This window comes from Alosa pseudoharengus, unplaced genomic scaffold, assembly GCF_046254945.1.
Source record: "Alosa pseudoharengus isolate Yale_2024_CS ecotype anadromous, Long Island Sound unplaced genomic scaffold, YU_APseudo_1.1 YU_APseudo_1.1_scf_10, whole genome shotgun sequence".
In the NCBI taxonomy this organism is placed as follows: domain Eukaryota; kingdom Metazoa; phylum Chordata; class Actinopteri; order Clupeiformes; family Clupeidae; genus Alosa; species Alosa pseudoharengus.
Window position 1 is genome coordinate 598,128 of NW_027468565.1, and position 19,424 is coordinate 617,551.

Here is a 19,424-nt window from a genome sequence, read left to right on the forward strand (position 1 = left end):
AAATTACACATGTGAATATCATCACAATAATGATATCCAAAATGTTTGTAAACTTTCAGATCAATCACTTAAGGCATTGTCCATTTCTGGCACATTTCCTGCTTGACCAGGTGGTGGCGCTATGCCAGGCAGGCCCATTGGGTGTCTGGATATCATCATAATCATAATATCTATTAACCTGAGAAGTTTCAGACCATTTATTCAATGCATAGAGCATTTCTGGCACATTTCCTGCTTGGCCAGATGGTGGCGCTATGCTAGGCCTGTGAATTACGCATGTGAATATCATCACAATAATGATATCCAATATTTTATAAAGTTTCAGATCAATCACTTAAGGCATTTTCCATTTCTGGCACATTTCCTGCTTGGCCAGGTGATGGCGCTATGCCAGGCAGGCCCATTGGGTGTCTGGATATCATCATAATCATGATATCTATTAACCTGAGAAGTTTCAGACCATTCATTCAATGCACTGTGATTTATGACACATTTCCTGTTTATGTGGTGAGATATTAAAATCATATCAAATATATTACAACATTCAAAAATACCTTCACAATTTAACATCAGCGACATCTTGGCATAATGTTTGCCAAATTTCAAATGAATCTGGCAAACCGTCTAGGAGGAGTATGTTCAAATTGATCATGTGACATCAGTATAATTGTCATTCTTTCTGTTGCCAGTTGGTGGCGCTATGCCAAACATGCATTATGGGCATGTGAATATTATCATTAACATGGTCTTCAATGACCTGTGAAATTTAAAACATTTCAAGCCATGCATGGTGAATTATGACACATTTATTGTTTATGTGGAAGGGTATTAAAATTAATAATTTCGCCATTTCGTCAAATTACAACATATCGAAAAAAAACTTCACAATTTATAATCAGGAACATCTCGGCATCATGTATACCAACTTTGACATGAATCGGATCGATCAACCGTCTAGGAGGAGTACGTTAAAATTGATCATGTCCACAACGCACAAAATCTCAATTACCTCACTTCCTGTGGGCGTGGCTAATGGCATGTTAATACAAAAGTTGTTTGTTTTTGGGAGTTACATACACCCACCCAATTTGGTGTTTGTATCTAAAACTATATGCCAACCACAAGTCACTGTGACGTAAGGGGGCGCTATGGAGTTCCTGGGCAATGCCCGGTGCCAAGCTTTTATCCCTGTCTATTCACTGTACCACTTGATGTGTGTGCTAAATTTCATGCGTTTTCGATTATGTTAACCACCTCAAAATATTTGCCAACCACGGGATCAGTCACCTAAGGGGGCGCTAGCGAGTCCCTGGGCCACGCCCGGGGTCAAGCTCTTGTACCTAACTGCGATGCATGACACCTGACGTGTGTGCCAAATTTCAAGAGGTTTCGACCATGTTAACCACCTCAAAAACAGGAAAGCAAAAAAGTGGAATAACAATAATAATAATAATAATAATAATAATAATAATAATAATAATAATCCTTACAAAAACAATAGGGCCTTGCGCCCTTCGGTGCTCGGGCCCTAATGAGCTATTCATTGTCGAAGGTGCATGGTGAAGTGAAATTCTTATTTGGAAAACAAACATTTGCTGATATCATCGCCGATATCATCAGAATATTGCAACAGATTCTGTGTGTTCTGGACTGCAGGTAACTTGTTAAGCCAGTGGTTCTCAAACTTTTATTTCATTCCCCACTTTGATCAAGGGGCATGACTGATGATAGTGGAGATAACGTGTTATCCCGAGTCCTTTGCAAGTCAGCATCTCCGACGGTAGTCTACCCTATATTAAAAATATAAGTTTTCGATGTCCCAAACGGAGAGCCATACTTTTTATGCCATTTTTAACGATCTCTATGCTACTCACAAAAATGTAGGCATGGGGACATGATTAAGTAGGCTATCCAACTGTCGTGTGTTAAATTATTGTGATTACGAGCCAGTGGTTTTCAAACATTATTCGTGACTCGGACATCTAACTAAATGCAACAGGCTCATATCGTCCTCGCATTCGCAAAATGAGGACCAGTGTTTTGTCAAATTGCAAATAGCTATTCGTTTTAATGAATTTTTATGATAGTATGAAGTGCTTTTTGTATAGGCTACTATCTTAATCTTGGAATATGGGGAGGGAAGTGGCGCGTCTGCAGTCAGCCAAATATGAATGTAATTCTGCGGCATAAAGCAGATGTATTTGTTTATTGTACAGAAAAATAAAAATGACATGTCAAGCAGTCAATTGACTACATTGCAGTCAAGAAGTAGGGCAAATTAAGACACTGTTTTGATTTGCGTAGTTGCGTTACCCCCAACACTGACAATAACGTAGACAGCAAATAAAGAGAAAAATATATTGTTTTAAAAGATATTTTTTCGTTTTGTGGAGCGGCACCGGTAGGCTATCAAAAGCAGATTTCGATTTTCGCTACCACCGTGTAGTCAAGCCTTAAGCCATACCCAAGTAGCCTTAATCGAGGTAATGTTTAATTATGCATGATTTATTTTGTTATTGAATTCATAGGCTGGGATTCCTCTCGGTAACAATTATGTTTAAAGGTAGCCTCCTGCTTTTTCAGAAGGGGCGGCAGTCAGGCTACTGACAGAGCGATGTACAGTGGCAGAGCGACGCACAGTGGCTGAAAGTGGTACTAAAGCTTCACGCAAAGTGGTACTAAAGCTTCTCTGCATATAGTTTCCACTACTACTTGAGCGAAACAAATGCAATCATCGATACTACTCAATTACAAAAAGAAACCTCTTACTCACACATGAGAAGTTCGCTCCCCCGAGTTTATTCACCAATTCATCAACGATGCAACTGCATTTTCAGGTCGCGGTAATCCACAAGTTGTGCGAGAACATCCAAACACATTATTGCGACTGAAGTTAAATCTAATTAAGTACTGTCTCTGATAGGCCTACAGGCTACATTACAGCGGCCCTTGTTCTTGTACAAACACAAAAACAAACATCAACAGAATTTGCGTAGGCATATTGAAATAGTGAACGTCCGCTAATGGATAAAACATCCACGAACAAACGCTAACCATTCTGATGACGTAGCGCCTGCATTTTTAAAACATGGCCGCGCCCTAGTGGCGCAAGTCGTTATTGACATGTCATTTTCCAGTGAAACTACTTGAATTTCAGGTTTAAAGCAACACCAAAGAACTTTCCCTCTGTCGCACGCACTATTTGTTTATCCAGCACCGGCTTTGCAAATAATGTCCACAGACAAGGTAGAATATGTTGCATAATTTTGATGATGAAGTGTGATGTTTATGGAGTAAAACTTGTGTCACCTTAAACCGAATTTGAATATGAATTTGAATATGAATTTGAGCAATTGTATTGGAAAAACGAATTTGAATATTATATTTTGAAACTGAATTCATTAGTTTGGAACTGAATCTCAGTCAACTTGAAATTGAATATAATATTTTGAAATTGAACTAATTTGCTCTGATACATAAATTATCCTGACTGAAAATTTCGCTCTTGGAACTTTCACATTCAGTTCTCAAAATTCAGTTTCAAAACGTGAAATTCAATTTCAGTCTACCGAGACAAAACAGCTGGTAGCTAAGGAAGAGCAATCGAGTGCAGAGCTATTGTGATCGCGTGACAAGTGCCGAGCGCGAAGCAAAGAGCATAGCACCCTCTTAGCAAGCTGTCTCCTGAACCTCCTTACAGTGTCGAACAGAGAAAGAAGAGATGGAAGCGACTGGCACATCAGAAAACGTCCAAGTAAGTTGATATCATATGCCATGTCTGTTAACGTTACTTTATATAATGTACATTTTATGCTAGCGCTGGCTGGCTAGCCAGCATAGTTTCATCGACTAAGTTAAAGTTTTTTCCATAGTTCAGAACCAGTTAGACTACTATAACGTTACTCTTTGATAGAACAATATGATTGGCCATTGTCATATCATTGTGCCTTTTAGGCCTGTAAGAACACGTTACAATCTCAGGTTAAACAGTATCATTCATGGAAAACTGGATATGTCCCCCTAGTTAAGCTTTTTTCATCGTTGTGTTGTCTGTTAGCTAATGCTACATGGGGCAATTTTTTCGTGCCGTGATGTTGCCAGACAACTGGATTGCGATAACTTTGTTAGCAAATGGTAGCTAGCTAGCTTCTAAGAGTTTCAAACTGAATATGTTCTATATCGATAATATGATCAAGACTCAAGAGACCCTAGTTTAACAGTATTTCTACAGGCTGATTTATGCTTCTTCATCGACTCCATGCAGATTTTGTAAAAGTTATTGAGAAATAGACACAGTATATTACAATAACCTAATTATTATACTTTAACTGTGTGTTGTCTTGATACTTCTGTTTCAGTAATGTGTGTGTAGATTGCAAATAATGTGTTGTATGATGATAGAAATGTCCTTGGTTCTTAATTAACTCATTGTATTGACCAAGTCGTGTGTGTGCAGAGAAGGTGTAATGATATTTATTATGATGTATACGATCCAAGGTATGCATGTGTGTGTGAGAAACAACTGATTGTCTCTTAGGTGCACAGACTTGTGTATCCTGATTGCCTGATGCTTATGAGACCTCTTTGCGCAGAGATGAATAAACAATTAACGAGAAAGACTCACAGTAGACCTTTAAGCTAAACACTGATTGTTTGTTGGTTTTATTTTCATAGGTTGAGAGGCCTCAATGAACAGTGGACAGTGAGATAGACTGAGGACAATGGACTGGCACCGATCAGACATGGACACCGAAGCTTGATTTCTCTTAATAAATATCTTTGCAAGATGCAACACATATTGTAAAACACTTTACACACTAATAAACATGTCCACTGTTGTTTTCTCTGGAATTGATGTTTGCCAATTCACCATCACCAATTGTTTGCCATTGGTGGTGATGGATTTCCAAATGTATGGGCAATCTAAATTTTAGTTTATGTGTGTAATCAGCTGATATTAGATATGATGCAATTGCAAAATCATGTAGGTTTATCCTTTGCAACATAAGGAAGAACAGACCTTATCTGACACAGGATTCCACACAACTTCTTGTTCAGGCCATGGTCATCTCCAAGCTGGACTATTGTAATTTACTATTAGCTGGTTTACCTGCTTGTGTAGTAAGATTGTTACAGCTGATTCAGAATGCTGCCGCACGCCTGGTCTTTAATCAGCCAAAGACATATGTAACTCCTCTCCTAGTTACTCTCCATTGGCTCCCTATTAGGCAGAATTAAATTTAAATCTCTCACTTTGGCCTATAGGACACTGACCGGATCTGCTCCTTGTTATTTTAATTCAATGATCAAGACGTACATCCTCAACTGCCCACTGCGTTCTTCTGAAGAGTGTCTGTTGTGTCGACCAGACATAGGTCAAATTCAAGACTTTTCCTCAGTGGTTCCATGTTGGTGGAATGAGTTGCCCAGTGCTCTCTGTTCCTGTGATAGTTTTGGGTCTTTTAACAGGGGTCTAAAGACGTATCTGTTCAACATGCACTTGAATTAACACTTATGGTTTGTATAGTATTGTTTCATTTTCATTAGGCTGTTGATTAATTTGACATTGTTGTTTATTATTGATATTCTCCATAATGTAGTCTTACCATGCTATTGTTATTTTTATTATATTATTGACTGAATGTACATTATTGTTTATTATTACTATTTTCCCTTTTTTCTCATTGTTTATGTCATTAGGTTATTGATTGAATTGACATGGTTGTTTATTATTGCTATTCTCTTTATTATAGTCTGACCAACATCTTCATTTGTTCCCTGTTCAATTTTAAGTATTATATTGTTTTGTATTTATGTTGCTTTGGACAAAAGCGTAACCATAACCATATGTAATTGGAAGCAAATAAAGGTAGCCTACACATCATAGTATTACAAGAGTGGCTTTAAACGTAAGAAAACGGTAATGATTTGTCCTTTTTTGTTCATTCAAACATGTAGATTTTTATTCACATAATTACTAGGTTGTTGCCTTTTCTATCCAGTAGGTGGCCGTCCAGGATAAGAAATAGAGCAGTAGTTGAGTAGGAAAAACGAAAACGAGAGAAAGTTATGCCCATGACATTTTAAAGAATGACAGGCTAGAAGTTTGCAATTGGTAGACAGTACATTGATGTTTGATGGCTAGCTGAGTAGTTCTGTATGGACTGACAGGCTGGAAGTTTGAAATGTAATACTGTAAAAAATGTTTTAGCCTATTTAAAATTACAAAAACGGTAGGTAAGACCATACATCGATGTTTGATGGCTAGCTGGGTAGTTCTGTACTTCAAGGATTGACAGGCTAGAAGTTTTAGATGTAATACTGCAAAAACATTTTTATTTGTTTAAAATTACAAAAACGGTAGGTAAGTAGGCCTAGGCTACATCGATGTTTGATGGCTGGGTAGCCTAGTTCTGTATTTCAAGGATTGACAAGCTAGAAGTTTGAAATAATACTGCAACAAATGTTTTATTTGTTTAAAATTACATAAACGGTAGGTGAGACAGTAGGCCTACAATCGTAATGTGTTTTATGAATCGTGTGTGCAGATCTAATAACCGTGCAAACCAAGTGCCCACACTATGCTCTGCTTCGCGCTCGGCACTAGTCACGCGATCACAATAGCTCTGCACTCGATTGCTTTTCCTGAGCTACCAGCTGTTTTTGTCTCGGTAGACTGAAATTGAATTTCACGTTTTGAAACTGAATTTTGAGAACTGAATGTGAAAGTTCCAAGAGCGAAATTTTCAGTCAGGATAATTTATGTATCAGAGCAAATGAGTTCAATTTCAAAATATTATATTCAATTTCAAGTTGCCTGAGATTCAGTTACAATCTAATGAATTCAGTTTCAACATATACTATTCAAATTCGTTTTTCCAATACAATTGTTCAAATTCAGCAATTCAAATGCAAATACAACATATTCAAATTCGGTTTAAGGTGGCACAAGTTTTACTCCATAGATGTTTTGCAACATCAGATGTAAGTCAAATTTGTAGTTTTTCATGTCTCATTCCATTGAACTACAGATCCGCTACCCGATCCGGCAAACTTACATAGTGCGGTTATAGCCGATAGAGGGCCGCGAAGCGAATGCAGAAAGTGCCATTCACTCTGTTACAAGTTGATGAACCACTGAAACGATTTTGGAAACATTATTTTAAGGTACAAAAAACTCTTTGGTGTTGCTTTAATAAAAATCCATGTATCTTCAAAAATGAAAAAGCAACCAAAAAATGGTCACAGTTCAGAAGCCCCTGGCTGCAGCTTGCAGATCGGGGCTGGGCTCAATGTGGGGCGGAGCGCAACATTGAGCTCAGCCCACTTTCAGCACGTCTTCTCACGTTGACCATGTCCGTAGGGCCTACCTGGTTTCCTACAAGTTATATTTCTCAACATAATCTCTAAGAAGAATGCTTAAATATATAAAGGCATTTTCTCAACTTCAAAAGAAAATAACACGGAGGTTAGATGCTTCTTAGGCTAACAGTAGCCTACTGGGTAGGGGAGAACTGGTAGCCTACAATTGTAACAGCGGTACAAATGTAACAATGTTTTATTCTCAAGATATGGTGTACGGAAAGATCATAGCATGTAATTATGTATAATCTTACAGCCATCCAAACATGAATGGTCTACTTAATACGACCAGAGATAAAAAGGTGCAGCATTCTTTTTGTGCAAAATTCGTTTAAACTGTTTAAATTTGCTTCGTGAAATGTGAGCGTGTGGAGTTCAATCACATGTCATTGATATCTTCAGTCCCTCTGTTTCAAGTTAACATGAGTGCCATTTATATAGTCATATCAAATGCAACTAGAAAAGTATTTCCGGAAGGAAATACAGTGCATGAAAATGCAAAATATATGACGTAAAATATCATACAGAGTAAAAACAAATAATGCAGATAAAGTTGCTAGGGTACATGTTGGTTGTTATGCCAAATTAAGTGGTTGCTATGCTGGTTGCTAGTTTGAAGTTGTGGTGGTTGCTCTGCTGTTGCTAGGGTAGTAATGGTGGTTGCTATGCTGTTGCTAGTGTACTTGAAGTGGTTGCTAGGCTGTTCCCTAGGTTAGTTGTGGTGGTTGCTATGCTGGTTGTTAGGTTAAACTCATTGGTTGTTATATTGGTTGCTAGGTTGTAACTGTGGAAGTCAGGGATTAAAGTGAAAAAAAAAAACAAATTGTCAAATTGACGGAAATCCGTTGCACGACGGAGAAGTTTAATCCTTGGTGGAAGTGGTTGCTAGGCTGTTGCTAGGGTATTAGACATGGTTGCTAGGCTGTTGCTATGGTACTTGAGGTGGTTGCTAGACTGTTGCTAGGTTAGTTGTAGTGGTTGCTATGCTGGTTGTTAGGTTAAACTCATTGGTTGCTATATTGGTTGCTAGGTTATAACGGTGGAAGTGGTTGCTAGGCTGTTGCTAGGGTATTTGACATGGTTGCTATGTTGTTGCTAGGGTACATGAGGTGGTTGCTGGGCTGTTGCTATGTTAGTTGTGGTGGTTGCTATGCTGGTTGCTAGGTTAAACTCATTTGTTGCTATGTTGGTTGCTAAGTTGTAACTGTGGAAGTGGTTGCTAAGCTGTTGCTAGGATATTTGACATGGTTGCTAGGCTGTTGCCAGGGTACATGAGGTGGTTGCTAGGCTGTTACTAGGTTAGTTGTGGTGGTTGCTGTGCTGGTTGCTAGGTTAAACTCATTTGTTGCTATGTTGGTTGCTAGGTTGTAACTGTGGAAGTGGTTGCTAGGCTGTTGCTAGGGCATTTTACATGGTTGCTAGGCTGTTTCTAGGGTACTTGAGGTGGTTGCTAGACTGTTGCTAGCTAGATGAGGTTTAATATAGTTGGAATGACTGAACAGTTAAATAGGTGGATAGTTTAAATGTTAAATTATTTGATAGGTAGATGAGGTTAAATATAGTTGGAATGACTGAACAGTTAAATAGGTGAATAGTTTAAATGGTTAAATTATATAATAGGGAATTATTGTAGCGAGGACTTTTATTTTGAAACAATTGTGGACAGAGGAAACAGCTGAACAGGATGTGTAGTCTTAAGAGAATGAGGTTGTTTGCTTAACCCTTTCGTGCCCATGCCGAACATTCCATTTTTGGTGCTGGATGACCTCCTTACACAAAAAACCTTATTTCTTGAGTATAATACATACCATCAATGGGATATACATACCATTGTAATCAGAAGGATCAGTTCTATCAAATGATGTAAAATACATATGGTAATGTTGATATAGTAATGAACAGTCTTTGAAAATCCTCTCCAAATGTATACTGAAATTCTTTAAAATTTAATTTCATTCACATAAAAATGAATTTTCATCATATTTCTATACAAGATTGAGAAAAATATAGAGTGTATGACATGTTCAGCAAGTTGTGGGCTATTTAACAAAAAAGACTGAATTGGAATATCATTAACCTTTCAAAAGTTATGATACATTTAGTGATCAGTGTAAAAAAATGCAGGAAACGGGATTTAGAATGTTGACAGAATTCACATTCTCTTTCTCACCAAAAACATGAAAGTATGCATACAAACTAATAATGAAGTCAGACACAATGGTTTAGATTTATGTGGTCCATAAGAATAAACCATTTATTTGTATATAAGCAAATGCAACAGTCAATAATAATGATATATAAAAGAAAAACATGTACCTTACCAGTAATACAGGAAGTAAGTATACTGTATATTTATTGAAGATCAATTCTGAATAGAGACATAAAATACATTTGATTCAACAGATACAACTTCCTTATATAAATTAGTGTAATATGAAAATGATATACATCTATAAAATGTATTATTTATGAAAAGCTAGGAATACAATCAACTTCAACATCACTCAAAAATCAATGTGTTCTAAACATTTGAAAGTGGATTACATAGAACAAGCCTGTTGAGAATAAACACATACACACATATACACACAAACTCTCACACACACACACACACACACACACACACACAGAGAGAGGAGGATAGGGAAAGGTGGGATGGGGAACCTGAAGCTTAAACACAGAAGACCTATGACTCAAAACGAAACGCATCCCCTTCTGTAGAATGCCAAATCTGACAGCAATTTTGTTTACCAAAAAAAGTCACCTACCGCTAAACTCCAGGCCATACAAGCTACTTTAGTGTTATTATGTGTTGTTTTTATAACAAAGCCAAAATTTTTTCTTTGGCTCCTGCTGTACAGGAATATGTACTTGATGAAAAGACGGCAGAGTAGTAGTTGGAACAGCTGAAGGCGAAGCTGAAATTTTGACGGAAATGCCTGCCAGCTGTTGTGATAGATTTTCTCCAAAGTCTTTCTGGCTGTAGCTACCAAACCTAGGTTCAACACCAGATTCTGCATTGCCAAACTTGAAATTAGGGCTGCACGATATTAGGAAAACATGCGATATGCGATAACATTATTGAGTTCTGCGATAATGATATAAGTTGCGATATTTAAATATTTCCACCTCATGTTTTTCTCCAACCTTATACGCTGCGCATCTCACGTTATTAGGCTACCGGCATGCCGAGTGCAGCGGAAAGTGAAAGTAAGGGGTTGCGATCGCACAGTCCAACGAAGTAGGCTTAACAACTTTTACAAATAACGAATCCTGATTACCTCTCTGCTGCTGTCTGGGGCTTTTGCTAAATGCAAGTCATGAAATACAAGCCTTACAGTGAAAGACAGATATCTTCTGATCCTATAACTATAACGAAAGAAATTGTTTATTTTAACACAGTGAAGGACGCATTTGGCAATGTGTTTGTAACACGTCATCCTTAATAAAACCAAAATATTTCCATATAACAGACATGCTTTTCCTTTTAGTCACCAATTCCTCTTCACCCAAGTGTAACCTACCTCGCTCGACTCACTATCTTCAGCCATCACGACATTAGCTCCCGCCTCAACACCTAAAACACCACACACCTAAACTGGTAGGGGACGGGCTTCTAGGGCAGCATGACCGCATCGGTTTGGTAAAATATGTTGACATTCAGAATGTGAATACACCATAGACTGTATGGAATGCGCACGGCACAAAAAAATTATCGAAATGTATAGAAAATTAAGTAATCTGTGCGGTATATCCATCGCAAATGTTAAGCGAGTGCAAGATATCGCGATAACGATAGATTTTAGATATATCGTGCAGCCCTACTTGAAATAATAAGAAACTACTGACAACGGCAATGTCAATGGAGAAAAAGTGTACACAATATGTATATCTCATTTGGTCAACGCTCCCTGATCCCTTCAGAGACTTGGTTCCCCAGTAGCAATGGATATTAGGGAGGGAAGTGAAGTTCCATGTCAATGATCAATCCCAGAAAACTGTGAAACTCTTCTGGGGTCTCTTCGTCCCATGCCTCTGCACTGTGTGTTTGCATACGACAGCCTACTAAGCACAACCTCCCACCCATTCCGGTTGGTAAAACCACATATGCCTGGGATAACAACATATAAAAAACAACATAACAAGTCTATTTCACAGTGTTTTAGTGGCAGTCTACACCACCCTACGCACGCCACCTAAATCTATACCTTCTTCGTCCATCCTCACATGGTCTTCAACATTGTGAGTGCAAGCTCATCAGCAGTCAGCTACCTCTTCAGGCCTGCAAGGACGTCTGTGTAGGTCTTGTCATCCTCCATCTGAAACAACAGTAAAATCATACAAATGTAATACCTTTATTAATTAAAAAAATAAAATCACAAAACTATGCGTGCGTGTGTGCACATACATATACAAGAAGAGATAGCCTAAACTATTGAAGCATTCTGAGTAACTCAAAAATATTTAGAAGTATGAAAAGTCATTTTATTACACATGGGTTTAGCTACCCTAAATCTGATTGCCTGGCTGGCATTAAGATAAAGACAGATTACATTTCACCTAGTAACTAACTGCTGAAATGCAATGACATTTCTGACATAATATGTGATTTCACATCATGTTTTCTATAACTACATATTGAGAAGAGTAGAATATCAAGTCATGCCATCTTAGAAAATGTTGAGACAAGCATGTCTGATGTTTGTCATTTAGAAGTTAGCAAGGTAAAACAGTTCACTACAAACTGCCTAGCGAGGTAAATAAGAGGCAATAAGTTAATTAGCTTAATGCTTACCTAACAAACAAGTTGGTACTAGAAAACAAACTTACTAACAGGTTATATACTAACAGGTTTTTAAATGAAATTGTCAAATGAAAATAACTGATATCAAAAGCAAACGAGAATACTGCAAGCAGTTCAGAGTAATGCAGCTAGCTAAAGTTACATGACGATGCACTTAGCCCCCGCTATGCCATAATGTTGACGCTGATGAGAACGCATATTACTGTCAAATAACATGATTTTATGACTACAAATTAAGATTAACCATAACTAGAAACGATGTAAAAACATATATTACCTCAGTTTATCCAGCTGTGCGGTTTCCAGTCGAGGTAAACTCCAACGAAGTGCAGGTGGCATCTGGCGGTCCATGTCAAAATGTACGACTGACGTGTGAACTTTTTTTCACGACTCATCTTCAAGTATCCAAAACATTTCGCGCCATAAACCCTTTAACCAATCCTATCAAATTGAAGCTTATGTTGTCAGCATTACGGGGAAGATTTCAGAAATAAAATCAGTCATTGGACAGCTGAGATATTAGATGATTGGTCATCGTTAAAATTTTAACGAAATTAGAACCGTCGGGCTTGTAAGGGTTAAAGCCTGAGAAACTGACAGTTGATGCAGGTGGCCTGGCCACCTGGCATAAGATTCTAATTGCTGTGATGTCATAAATGCCAATGTTAAGTCTATGGGGACATTTTCAATAGTTTTTAATTAATAGTTTAAAAAGTATAAAAGTTACAAAGATGAAATGTACAAAGCACCCATGTCTTAAGTAAGACCTGCGTACCATAGTTTGAATGAAGTTTCTACGTTAAACGGTTGAAGCTGCATTAACTGCGTTAGAATATAATAATAAGAAGATGACTAGGAAGAACAGTACAGTGCATTTTCATGCACTGTAATTAAATGAAAATAAAAACATATGACCTGTGCGGGTCAGTTGAAACCCGTCTCTATGGCAAAATTAACTGATTTTTTCGCGCAACACTTTGATTTTTGTGCCGCGATCACACCCAATTAAAGTTAACAGAGCAACCTGAAATATCACTGTTTGACCAAATGCTTCAGACATGTAAGAAATAAGCAGTTTATCAACTATATTTACTGGTTTTATCAAGTGGACCAAAATAAGCATAAAGAGCTATCATAACACTGTGACATATGGTCTGCAATGGCTAATGCAATAAATTAGTTTTAACTCATTGAATGCCAAGCTGTTTTCGGGAGCTTTGTCCTAGAGTGCCAGCAATCTAGACCATTGTTGATGATTTTTGTACAGCCACAGCATGTTCTGTGTTATAGCTATGAACACATACAATGGCTCATTTAAAAGGTGAGACTTTAAGCTCTCGGTGGGTGCAAACCGTGTATTTCTACATGCCCTTTGTTCCTGAGAAATCCCAAGCTAAAAAGTTGCTAGTCATCAAAATCGCTGTTTTTTTCTAGAAATGGAGATATAACGTCTTTCATGAAATATGAAGTGTTGCCTGTTACTTACTTGTGTGAACTTTCCGGGAAGTGATCAGCGAGACCTGGCGAGACTGCCACCTAGTTATAGACCCACGAAAATAGCCTGGTTTTGACCTGACGTGCATGCGTCACTGATTCGACCCAAAGCGGCAACCGAGTTATGATAAAATGTCCAGATAAAATGTCCAGATTGTGCGTTTTCATGAGATTCACGATCGTCATATATTTCATTTCCATTCATCACAGAGTTCCCAAAATCACATATAAGGTGTGTTAGAGTGTGTAGTTTTGTAATTTAAAAAAAAAGCTAAAAACTAGGGCTGTCAAAATAACTGATTAATTTGAGAAAAAAATAACTGATTAAAAAAATTTGTGCAGATTAATCGATTCCGTATGACCTTTGATCCCGAGCCGTTCTAGTCAGTAAAAATTAGACTGTAAAATGAAGGAGAGAGAAGAAAACGTGCTGCCTGGATCATTGATTGGAACATTTACTTTTAAAAAACGGCCTGATGGTGTTGATAAAAAATAAAGTGTTGAAAATAAAGTCCTCTGCAATGTCTGCAGCAAGGATTTGCATATTACCGGAGTTCATCAACTCTGTAGTCGCACATCAATGCAAAGAAATAAGTGTTGACATTGAGGGGAGTGTTAATTTATTTTCATTGTGTCCCCTAGGTTATATCTGTGGCCTGAAATGCCTTGTATGTGAAAAAAAAACTTCTTCCCTAAGCACTTTTTAATTTATTTCCTCAGCATATTAGGTCATATCATAGATTATTATGGCAATTATTTGAACAGTGAAACTAATAATAAAAGACTCTTTGAACTTTAATGTCACTAATGCTGATTATTCAATGATTCATTTGAATTTAAATATTTAAAATACTTTCACAGCAAAAATTACATGCGATTAATTTAGATTAATTAATCACAGAGTATGTAATTAATTAGATTAATTTTTTTAATCGATTGACAGCCCTACTAAAAACGTAATATTACGTTTTTGGCAATCAACGCATGGGAAGGAAAAACGTAATATTACGTTTTTGGCACTCAATGAGTTAACAGTCATACATTTGGACTTTTTTGTTGATTTTATCTGAAAACAGAAACTCTTTGTTTAAGTCAGCAGGATTCACGATTTTAGAACTGTTACATTCATGACGCTACTGTTACAACTGTACTACACTTTTTTTATGGCTGTGTCAAGGTTGTAACAAAGGTATGCCAATTAAAAACATGCACATAAACAATAGGCTATATAGAGGCCAATATTATGTTGTTATATTATATTATTGTTGTATGTTCCCTTTGGGACTCGCACAAGCTACTAAACTATTAAAGAAAATACCGATATGCTAGAGATAAAATGCATTGATAATGTTAGTGCCATATAGGCCTATGTATATGCAGACTGGATGTAATGATCTTTATAGCGTAGCCTACTTAGATTACCCAAGAAACGTCGATGGTGTACAGATTCTAGAAGGTTAGGGGGGAAGGGACATGATTAACGTGGGCAGTAGTTCAAGGAGGATACGCTCTAGTGAAGCATTCTTCCTTGAGAAAAATTTAACTCCGAGTCCGGGTAAATAGACGGACACAGAGAGGACGGGGAATGACGAGCTGATTTTGGGCTGAGCTCACCATTGCGCTCCGCCCCACATTGAGACCAGCCCCGATCTGCAAGCTGCAGCCAGGGGTACTTGGCCATGACAGTTCTCACTGCTTCATTTCCGCTTTAAAGCCTGAGACAGACAGTTTCTACAAGCGGCCGGAACACCTGGTATAGGATTCTAATTGCCCTATTGTGATGTCATGATCGCTAATGTTAAGTCTATGGGGATATTTTATATAGTTTTTATTTAATAGTTTAAAAAGTATACAAGTTACAAAGATGAAAAGTACATAGCAGCTGTGTCCTTTAAAATACCTACGTTACAAAGTTCGAATGAAGTTTCTAAGTTAAATGGTTCATGCTGAATTGCGTGCAGAAAAAGCAGTCAGTGGAAGAATAATAAGAAGCCTAGGAAGAACAGTACAGTGCGTTTTCATGCACTGTAATAAAGCATGTTAACCTATTTCATTTAATTCACTGATGTGCGCCTTGTGTGATATCACTCAAGTCTTGCTTTAGTTAATTAGCAAGTTACTGCCAGAAGCCAAAAATCTGACTCTCACTAGCTCAAAAATGCCGTCATGTAGGCTACTTTCTAAATATTCAACATAATTGGAAGCAGCTGCAATTGTAACAGGACATTTTGAAAGAGACCTGCTGCGTATACTTTGATAAGCAGCGTCATGAACCGTAATGTATTAGGCCTACACGTTACTCGCTACTGTAAAAAAAATGTCAGCTTCATCTATTGCGTTACTTCTTTACTCTCTATGGGGATTAATACCTTACATTAGGCTACTTTTGTACAGTGTTGATCTTGTGGTGGCCTGGCACAGATTAGTCAATGTATGGGAAACACTGTACTTTGTTGAGTTCCTACTGTACATTAATCATAAGCTGTCTTTTGATTGTACAGGGCCAAGATGGATGATCTGACCAAAGCTCTGTCTGTTAGTTTTACTGTATCCCAAGACCACAACAATATATCAGCACCCCATCCAAGGCTGTGTCAATATAAAAGTAAATACAGTGTACTGGAGCAGGGAGAACGCCGACGGAGATTCTTGGATTTTCAGAAAACGTAAGTGAGCAAACCTCAGTAAATGATGGCATGAAAAGGGTTAAAGAGGTATATCTTGTACATTCCCTAGAGTATCATGTTCATTTAGATGAGTATATCTGATAGGATTACGTTTTATATACATTTTACATAGCGTCCCAGCCTGTACTCTGTGTTGTGGTTGTAGTATTATTTAGGCGCACACAAGTACATCACACACAAGTAATGACAATAAAATAGTACACATGTAACCCCTTCTTAACGGGTGTGCACAGGCACTTGCTACAATACATAAACTATAAAACAGTGGCGCAACAGGATCCTAAGGTCTCAGCGGTTGAATGGCGAGTTGGCTGACAATTCCTGAATACCAGTAGGCTCTTAAACAATTAAATACAATCAAAGAATTAAATAGTGCGGTGCCTCCACTGTAAAAATACTACACTTACCTTAAAGCTTGTGTATGATGTAGTCTTACAGAATTTAAAATATATAATGTATGTGTAAGTAATTACACTAGTGGTGAATGCATACAAATGAATTGCCAATACACCCAGAAGTATAATGAAATATAACAATACAACATTTATTCACTAATAATAATAAAAGGAATGACATTTATAAGAAACTTCAATGAGAAGCAATAAGGAATCAACACCCTGACAAATAGACAAACGTTAGCGAGTGAACAATTCACTCTGAGTGGAACAGGGTGAACCCGAATGTTAACGTTCACAGTAAGGTTAAATACACTGTTAGCTTAAGCTAAACAGTTCCCAGTGTGAAAGACAGACAACAATACAATACACCTCTCATTCAATCACAACAATATACAAATCACAAAATAGTATCATATATCATATAATCAGTATTTCCCATACATTGACTAATCTGTGGCGGGGCGCCACACAATAAAAATTGGCCGCCACACATAAATATTCTATGTTTAATTTCATTTCATTTAATTAACCATGCTGATGCTGGACCCTAAAATAACTAGCCGTCATAGCCTCATACATGAAACATAAAAAAGGTTAATGCAAAAAATTATTGAAATGTTAACTTTCTGATATTTGGGAATGGAAAAATAATCGCTAATGGACAAATTAATCATTAGATTAATCGAAAAAATAATAGTTAGATTAGTCGACTAATCGAAAAAATTATCGTTAGATTAATAATTTATAAAATAATCGTTTGGGGCAGCTTTATTTTATCTTTTTTTTTTTCCCAGATAGGTTTTTTTATTGAAGACTTATTTGACAAGTTACAGTAAACAAGATCACCTTATTGTTCTCCAGGTTTTACCTTGTAACACAAGAACAAGTGAATCATGTACAGTAGTAGCATAATCAAGACAAATCACCATACCTAATCCACTAAGCCCATCCCACCCACCCAAATGAAAACAAACAAAACACAAACAGTCAAACAAATAAAAAACAAAAAACAAACAGTCTGCCTGCACATCAATGGGAAGAAGGGTCGGGGGGGGGGAGAACAATTTTGAATTGGTGGTTACCAGTTACGGCCTAAGTATTTACTTCAAGATAGCTTACAAAAGGAGCCCAAATCCTATCAAAGTGGTGCCTTTTGTCTCTTAAGGAAAATCTAATTTCCTCAAGGTGTAAAGTGTTAGTGAGCTCACTAAGCCATGCCTGTAGGGAAGGGGCCTGTTGATTCTTCCAGAAGGTCAGTATAAGCTTTTTTGCTGTCAGCAGTCCATATGACAGGAATTGCTGTTCAGATTTTGACAGTTTGAATGACTGTTCTGACAGCCCAAACAATATAAGAAGAACATCTGGCTCAAGGTCCTTTTGTGTGACTTCAGTAAAAACTTTAAAAATGCCCTGCCAGTATCCTTTTAGGTTGGGACAAAGAACAAAACTGTGAGCTAGTGACCCATCACCAGCCTTACATTTGTCACAAATTGGAGAGACATTAGGAAATATCTTGTGCAATTTAGTCTTTGAATAGTGGAGTCTGTGTACCACTGGAGCAGTGTTTAATTTCTTCTAGGCTATCTTTCCAAAGTCCATCAGAAATTTCTAACCCTAGTTCTTCTTCCCAAGCTGCTTTAATTGCACTTGTTGAAGGTAAGTGGAGATTCTGTAGTGTGCTATATAACGACGAGATGGAGTAGCTGTTAAAATAATTCCTAAGACATTTGTCTAAGCAGGAGGGGCTAGCTGTTGCAAAATCTTTTGAGTGTGACTACATAGTTCCTTATTTGCAAGAATCTAAAGAAATTATTCCTATGGAGACCATATTTCTCCTGAATTTCTGTAAAGGTCGCAAATCTCCCATTTAGGTAGAGATCCCCAATGCAATGTATGCCCGCCTCCTTCCAATGTTTGAAGCCGCTGTCCAGCATTGAAGGTGTAAAGGACGGGTTGTTTGCTATGGGGAGTAAAAAGGATAGAGAGTTTGCACCACAGGACATCTTGATTTGTTTCCATATCCTTATCATATTGTGGATAATAAAATTGTCCCTATAAACAGTTCTTTTATGGCCGGTTGGAGAGAGTATTATGGCTGTTAAATCATAAGTGCACTGCTCCCTTTGTAATTCCATCCACGCCCCAAATTCAATATGATCGTTCAGCAACAGTGCTATAGTTCTAAGGTTGGACGCCCAAAAGTAGAGTTGGAAGGTTGGAAGTGCCAACCCCCCCTCACATCTCGGTTTGCAAAGGTGTGCTTTTTTGATCCTGTGATTTTTGTAATGCCAGACAAAGGGCATGATTAGTGAGTCCAGTTGTTTAAAAAATGCTTTAGGGAGAAAGACAGGGAGATTTTGGAATAGGTATAACAGCTGTGGAAGGAAGATCATTTTAATAGTATTAACCCTTCCAATTAGAGAGATTGGGAGGGATCTCCAGAATTGAATATTTGATTTCAATTTCTCCAACAAATAGAGATTTTGGCAGTTTGGTTACAACAATGCCTAGGTAGGTGAATTTATCTTTAGATATTTTGAATGGAAGATGTGAAAGTTGAGAGGAGTCTATAAGCCCAACTGGCATAAGTTAACTTTTCCCCCAATTTATTCTATAGCCTGAGAAGCTGCTGACGTCTTCAATTATATGTAAAATCACTGGCACACTTGAGAGTGGTTT

General features: G+C 37.5%; 1 protein-coding gene and 1 long non-coding RNA gene across 5 annotated transcripts in view; both read left to right on the forward strand.

The window, feature by feature from the left end:
- snupn (snurportin 1) overlaps positions 1–19,424 on the forward strand; it is a 135,091-nt gene that overhangs the window by 10,800 nt on the left and 104,867 nt on the right. For all 4 annotated transcript variants that reach the window (XM_076302570.1, XM_076302567.1, XM_076302573.1 and 1 more), the window contains exon 2: positions 16,162–16,326. In XM_076302570.1, the coding sequence (XP_076158685.1) occupies positions 16,169–16,326 (158 nt within the window). In that variant the 5' untranslated portion in view covers positions 16,162–16,168. The remainder of the gene's footprint in view (positions 1–16,161; positions 16,327–19,424) is intronic.
- On the forward strand, positions 3,424–4,838 carry LOC143141936 (uncharacterized). Its single transcript, XR_012990834.1, has 2 exons — positions 3,424–3,754; positions 4,675–4,838. It is a non-coding gene; the product is annotated as an uncharacterized LOC143141936 (long non-coding RNA).